The 7,004-nt window shown below is 56.4% G+C and overlaps 1 protein-coding gene across 1 annotated transcript; it reads left to right on the top strand.

The window, feature by feature from the left end:
• The first annotated feature begins 282 nt into the window (after window positions 1–282).
• On the top strand, window positions 283–5,836 carry KCNS1 (potassium voltage-gated channel modifier subfamily S member 1). Its single transcript, XM_041478801.1, has 2 exons — window positions 283–1,248; window positions 5,387–5,836. The coding sequence occupies exons 1-2, from the start codon at window positions 283–285 to the stop codon at window positions 5,834–5,836; spliced, it is 1,416 nt and encodes a 471-aa protein (XP_041334735.1).
• The last annotated feature ends 1,168 nt before the right edge of the window (window positions 5,837–7,004 follow it).

A 7,004-nucleotide genomic window follows, 5' to 3' on the forward strand; every position in this document is an offset into this window, starting at 1 on the left:
AAGGGAGAAACTTTAGGAGGTAAAAAGTAAGGAAAAGTTTCACATGGAAAAATCATTGGCTTTTCTTCTTTTAGCTTCCATACCACAGGAGAACAACAGTCTAAAGCTGTTTTTCTCCCCTTCTCTCTCCTTGGTCCTCACTTCTCAAAATGCAAACATCCCTCCTCACTCCCCAGGGTGCTTCTGCCCCCTGCCAGGAGCACCCAGATCTGGGGGAGCCCTGTGTCCCCTCCAGCCCCGCTGTCTCATCCACAGGTGGAACCCTCTCCTGCTCTGCTGATCATGGTCAACAAGACCTTAAATTACTGGGGTCCCGGTTTTGAGGAGGACGTTATCAACATCAACGTGGGCGGTCTGAGGAGGCGGCTCAGCTCCAGCGCGCTCTCCAAGTTCCCCGACACGCGCCTGGGACGGCTGCTCTCCTGCGACTCGGAGGAGTCCATCCTGCAGCTCTGCGATGACTACGACGTGAGCGCCAGGGAGTTCTACTTCGACCGAAACCCCGGATTCTTCCTCTACGTCCTGCACTTCTACCAGACGGGCAAGCTGCACGTCATGGAGGAGCTGTGCGTCTTCTCCTTCTGCCAGGAGATCGAGTACTGGGGCATCAATGAATTCTTCCTGGACTCCTGCTGCAGCTACCGCTACCACGAGCGCAAGCTGGAGAGCCGGCACCACAACTGGGATGAGGAGAGCGAGGTGAGCAGCGTGGACACGTCTCCTGATGAGATCTCTGACATCAACCACGACCTGCTGCGCTACAGCACGCTGCGCTGCGGCAACCTGCGCAAGCGCCTCTGGCTCACCATGGAGAACCCCGGCTACTCCATCCCCAGCAAGCTCTTCAGCTTCGTGTCCATCAGCGTGGTGCTGGTGTCCATAGCCACCATGTGCATCCACAGCATGCCCGAGTACCAGGAGGTGGATGAGAATGGCAACGTGCTCGATGAACCCATCCTGCACAAGCTGGAGTATTTCTGCATCTCCTGGTTCACCTTTGAAGTATCCTCCCGCCTCCTGCTCTCACCCAACCCCAGGAAGTTCTTCAAGCACCCGCTGAACCTGATTGACATTGTCTCAGTGTTGCCCTTCTACTTCACCCTCCTGGTGGACGTGACCATGGGCAGTGACTCGGAGCTGGGCAACCTGGGCAAGGTCGTGCAGGTGTTTCGGCTCATGAGGATATTCCGGGTGCTGAAGCTGGCTCGGCACTCCACTGGACTGAGGTCACTGGGGGCCACCTTGAAGGTAAACTGGCTCTCTATCTCCTTACCTACTCCTTTAGTCTAGTGCCTAGCAGGGCTGAGAGTGACCTGCTGAGCAGGTAGCAGGCCAGCCAGCAGCTGCTGGATCTGCCAGCATCAGTGTGTGGCTCAGGGCTGCTCCTGTCCCCATTCTGGGAAATGGGGGACCCTCCTAAGGGCATGCTGCCAGCTGACCAGAGGCCAGTGTCCAGCCCCTGGTGTCTGCTCATTTAGGGAAACAGAAATCCTGCTCCAGCTGAGTTGATACTTGAATGCTTCAGGACACAGTGAGGCTGGGACTGGCACACAGCAGCAATAGAAAAGCAATGGGTGAGTTGCATGGCTTGAGAAAACCAGCCCCAGGCAGGGTCTATGCCCTCAGCAGAGCCTGGGTTTCCAGCAGCTGCCCCTCTGAATGATGGAAAACTTGGCATGCAGGGCTGGGGGAAGCTGGTTCCAGGACCATGTGGTCCTCAGGAGGAAGGTCTGGAGGAAATGCTGACCAGTGGAGGACCAGGATTCAGGTATACCTACAAGTGGCATCCCTGCAGGTCCCTGCAGGACCACATCCCCTGTAACATGCCCCAAGGCTGTGTTTCTCCAGACCTCCACCCACAGCACTCCTGGTGTCTTCAGACAGATCCAAGGGCAACTTGAAATCTGTTGTGCAATCCTCACTATCCTGGTGCTGCAGCCAGACCTGGCATGGGAGGGAGCTGCAGCTCCTGGTGCTGCTCCCTGTGAAGGGCCATGTCAGGGATGAGTAGCTGGGGACACCCTGTTTTCACTGCTGCAGCAGTGACAGGGCTGGCATGGGGTGTACTGGCATCGGCAGGTCTTGGCTGCTGGGGTTGGACCCATTCCTGTGGCTGAGTCATGGAGAAAAGCAACGAGTGAGTGTGAATGGGGGTGAAGATGGGCAGCAGGAAAGGTCTTCTGCCAGCTTCTGCTGTGATGCAGGATCAGCCCTGCCCAGAGCTAATCTTGCAGAGCCCACAGAGCATCAAAATATTCCTAGCATCCTCAAAACCTGCTAAAAACAGGGTGGGTTGCTTGAAACGAAGATGCCTGAAGTCCTACCTGCATCATACTTCCTTCTGAACACTCACCTTGAAAGGGCACTGACAAGTGACAGACCCAGGTAAATCTGCTGGTGAAATTTAAGTAAACTTGCACACATGAAAAGGGCACCCTAAATCCTGCTGGTGCTCCATCCAAGCATGAACAGCACCTTTCAGCAGAGCAGGCACTGGTGGACTCATGTGCACATTACTAAGCAGCAGACGAGATGTGGGGAGCCGGCAGCGTCGCGGCTCCGGCTCTGACGAGCGGCTGATTCACCCGGTGACGTGCTGGAAAGTGCCCCTTCCTGGGGACTCCATAGCCAGCTCTAAATGGGGATGAGCAAAGACACAAATCTGATGCAGCAGCTTGGCATTGTGATTTAGTGGGCACATAAATTACGACGTCTTGTTAATCATAATTTACTTCCTATTGCGAGAGCAGAAAGCAGGAGCAGAGCAGTGAAGGCTGTTAACAGCCAGGAAGCGGGAGCGATGGCTCTGGCAAGCTGAGTGATTGTTCCCCTGCCACGAGAGTGCTAGCAGAGGGAATTCTGCCATTTGTGCATCGTAAACCCTGAACAGTCCTCAGATTGCTTGGGGCCTGATCCACAGCATGTTTAATTTGAGGAGAGGCTTCCTACACATCTCTGCTCTTCCTCCCCACCATGCCCGACATCCATTATCGCTACTGCAGCTCCTTGTGTGTGGGTTTGGATCCCCTCTCACACTGGCTGTCGGTAGATGTTGGTCCCTGGGTAATTACAGCACATACAGGGATCTTCAGGAGTTGCTGTCTGTTCCCTCAGGAGCCTAAATACATAAAGAGGTTGGAACTGTGCACATGCCATGTCACCCTGCTGTCACTACCACGGCCCATCTCTGCTCGGTCTCCACACCGCTGTTTCTGGCAAGACTCAAAGTGGGCTCTTCCATTCCGATTGTCTTCTGCTGTACTGGAGGAGAGATGTGCATTTGGCAGGAACCTGCAGAGACTGCTGCTTGGAGGGCTTTTTGCTGGAGTCTTTTATTACCTAGCATTGCTTGCCCCAAGGCTGGCTGCTTGCTAAGCCTGCAACCCCCACCACACCCTGGTTAAAACTGCATCCCACCCAAACCCTGGTTAAAACTGCATCCCACCCAAACCCTGGTTAAAATTGCATCCCACCCAAACCCTATCCAAGCCTGCATCCCACCCAGTCCTTGGATAAACCTGCATTCCATCTGAAGCCTGGCTAAGCCTGCATCCCACTCAAACCATGGCTAAAACTGCATCCCAGACAAACCCCAGCTGCCTTCCCCATCAATCAATGAGCAAAGCAGAAGTTTTGCAGATAAAGGGATGCAAATAGATGGCAGCCAGTGCCTGAGGATCAGTTGGAAGATTTCTGGAGCCTTCCCTGTGCTACAAACCCTGACCTTGCATGTAAATTGAAGCAGCAGGAGCTATGGAGCTGCCTGACTTCCCCTTTGCCTTCCCCCTTCAACATATCCCAGGGCCAGAACTGATACTCTTTAAAAATTCATGAGGTTATTTGGTGCTGCTGGTCCCCAGCTGGGATGTACAGACCTGCTGTTAACTTCCAGCCAGGAGCAGGTCATTCTTGGCCAAGTGATCCACCCTTGGCTCTGAGCTGTTTGTCCTTCCCTTGGCACTGCTATAGGGCATTTGCAGCCACAGGTGAGGGAGGAGAAAGGGAGGAGAAGGAGGAGGAAGAGAAGGTTATTTGGTATTACTGGCATTATCTGAGCAGCTTTTGCCAGCTCTCTAAGCAAAGTCTCCTCATTCCATGAATCCACCTCCTTTTAAGTCTCATCCTGACCACAGAAGCCTTTTCCCACATCTGCTGCTGTTTGCTTTGCTCAAATGTTGTTTCCTTTAGCTATTATGTGGTTTCCAATAAAGCATTCTCTGCTTGTTAGGAGACTGGGAAAAAATCCCCTCAGTCAAAGCTCTGCTTTCCTTTTCCCAAAAGATGAAGAGCAAGCTGGCAGGTCAGTGGGCAGAAACATCCAAAAAATTCACTTATGGCAGTGAAAAAGTGATTGGACAAGCCATGCTGGGAGGATGGTGGTGGCAGCCTGTCCCCTGGCAGTCCCTTCCCGGCATGACTTGCTGCCTGGTCCTCCAGCTGCCCACTGCCTCTTCCCCCTGGGCTTCTGGCACAGGTTTATACTTTGTTCAGATGTTAGGAATATAAAAAGAAAGATTGCAGCACAAAGGTTTTAGGTTGAAACCAGAGAAATGGTGTCTTCTTCAAGGAGCATTGCATACCTCTGCCATCAGAGCTGGGTGTCCCATGGCTCCATTCCCACCAAGGCTCCCCTTGGCCTGTATCTCATCAAGCTGGGGCTCGCAGCACCCTGCAGGATGGGTGCTGTGACCAGCCCATGCTGACACTGGATGGGTTCCTGCTCTGCCCTGATGACCAGGGATGTTTGGTTTCCTGTCAGCTCCGATGTGATGTTTCTACATGTGTGTAACAAAGGGTTCATGAACACTGAGGCTCAGTGCTGTTGGGGTACAGGAGGGACCCTGGGGCTCAGGGGTCTCCAGGGAGCCTGGGCTGAGACCTGGGTAAGAGCTGAGCTGAGCTGAGCCTGCAGCAGAGACCACGTCCTCCCTGCGAGCAGTGCCAGCGACGCAGGAAGGTACAAATTGCTTCTTTTAGTGGCTGCCTATTAGGTGGTTTCTGGGGACCTGCCAAGATAAAAGGAAAATGTGCTAAATATTGTTAGCTGAGATCAGGCCAGAGCGAGCGCTGGAGGCAGGGGAGCAGCCTCTGCTGGGGATCCCTGGCTGGGGAGCACAGATCTGTCTTTCCTCCCAGCACTCACAGGCTGGTGGAGTGCAGGGAGGCAGCTGTGGGTGCCAGGAGCGATTCCTGGCTGCACCACTTGCTCCAGATGTGAGTCACTCCTGCCCCACCCCAGCCCACCCCTGGAGCAGGACATCCCACAGCAGAGGTGGATGGAGGCACTGGGATCCCTGGTGGAGCGTGCAGGGCTGTGTTTGCACTGTGGGATCTCTGTGTCTTGGTCAGTGGCCCCCTCTGACCAAGGCTCTGCTTTTCCTTGCAGCACAGCTACAGGGAGGTGGGGATCCTGCTGCTCTACCTGGCTGTGGGGGTCTCGGTCTTCTCTGGAGTGGCCTACACTGCTGAGAAGGAGGAAGACGTCGGCTTCGACACCATCCCAGCGTGCTGGTGGTGGGGCACGGTCAGCATGACCACCGTGGGCTACGGGGACGTGGTGCCCGTCACCGTGGCAGGGAAGCTGGCGGCCTCGGGCTGCATCCTGGGGGGCATCCTGGTGGTGGCACTGCCCATCACCATCATCTTCAACAAGTTCTCCCACTTCTACCGCAAGCAGAAGGCGCTGGAGGCGGCCGTGAGGAACAGCGGCAAGGAGGAGCCCGAGGAGGTGGGGAGCGCCTCCAGCCGCGACCGGGACTCGGTGAGCGACACCTCCCTGGACAGGGGCAGCCCTGACCGCCGTGGTCTGACCCCCGGTGCCCACCCCAGCCCCTGAGCCCTCGCTCTGCAGCCCTGGGGCACGTGGGACCTGCTGGGACCCACCTGGGGCACGTGGGACCTGCTCGCGGTGAGCATGGCACCGGGACACGGCGGAGGAGCCACGGCCGGCATCACCCTGCGAAGGACAGCAGGGGCTGGAGGAGATGTTGGGGGGTGCTGGCTGCTTCCAGACCCTGTGCCTGCCTGGATGTGTCTCAGCCTTCACCTTGCTCACCCGGAGGTTGAGGTGCTGGATATACCCCTGACAGAAAGGGAGGCAGAAAATAAGAAATACAAATGACCCCTGATGAGGCACTGCCCCAGGTGTATGGAGAGGGATTTTCCTCTGCCCTAATGTTTTGTGTTGTCCAGGGTGAGGTTAAATAGCTCAAGGATGAGGCAGCCCTCAGCCAGGCTGGCAGCCCTTACAGATCCTGTGCCATGTTGACAACTCCTGCCCCAGCCTGTCCTACCCCAGCAGGAAACAGGCTCAAAAGGCTCAACTGCCCCCCCAGCTATAAAGGAAAGGGGCCTGGGAATGATCCTGTATGGGAGGAGAGGTAGTGTCCAGCTCAGGGTGAGCCCTGTGGTCCCCAGCCCCTGCAGTGGGATCGACTGAACCCCACCTTCTTTCCATGGCTAGGATTTACCTGCCCTCCTGCACTGCCACTGCCGGGACCCCAGGGATCTGGGGCTGTGCTGGGAGTGTGGCTCAGCTGGAAGCACTGCCCACACATGGGGAGGGACACTGCCCACACAGCTGGGGATGACCAGGATGGCAGAAGGAACGCTGTCCTCTGAGGCAGCAGCAGTCAAAGGGGTCAGGCTGGGGGAACTGGGGAGCCAGTCCCAGTGGAGCTGTCCCCCAGGCCCTGGTCTCCCTCACTGCAGCCCCTAGCCTGGCTTTATCCTGCCTCTTCCCTCCCTTCCCCAGGGCCAGGCAGGGCCAGCAGGGCTGCAAGGAGGGGTCACACTGCCCCAGGTGTCCTCACAGGGAGCTGAGCTCCCCGAGTGCTGCTGCACTCACCTTCCCCCTGCAGGGACAGAGCTGGGGCAGAGGGGACCTTGCACTGCTTTTGTCACCACAGCCTCTGAGCACCTCACAGCCAGGCAGGGAGGCTGGCCTGGAACACAAACCCCTTCCTGCCTGCCCCCCAGCCCACCTGAGCACTTTCAGGGCTGCT

Source organism: Pyrgilauda ruficollis, unplaced genomic scaffold (genome assembly GCF_017590135.1).
Source record: "Pyrgilauda ruficollis isolate IOZ18807 unplaced genomic scaffold, ASM1759013v1 scaffold46, whole genome shotgun sequence".
NCBI classification, from domain to species: domain Eukaryota; kingdom Metazoa; phylum Chordata; class Aves; order Passeriformes; family Passeridae; genus Pyrgilauda; species Pyrgilauda ruficollis.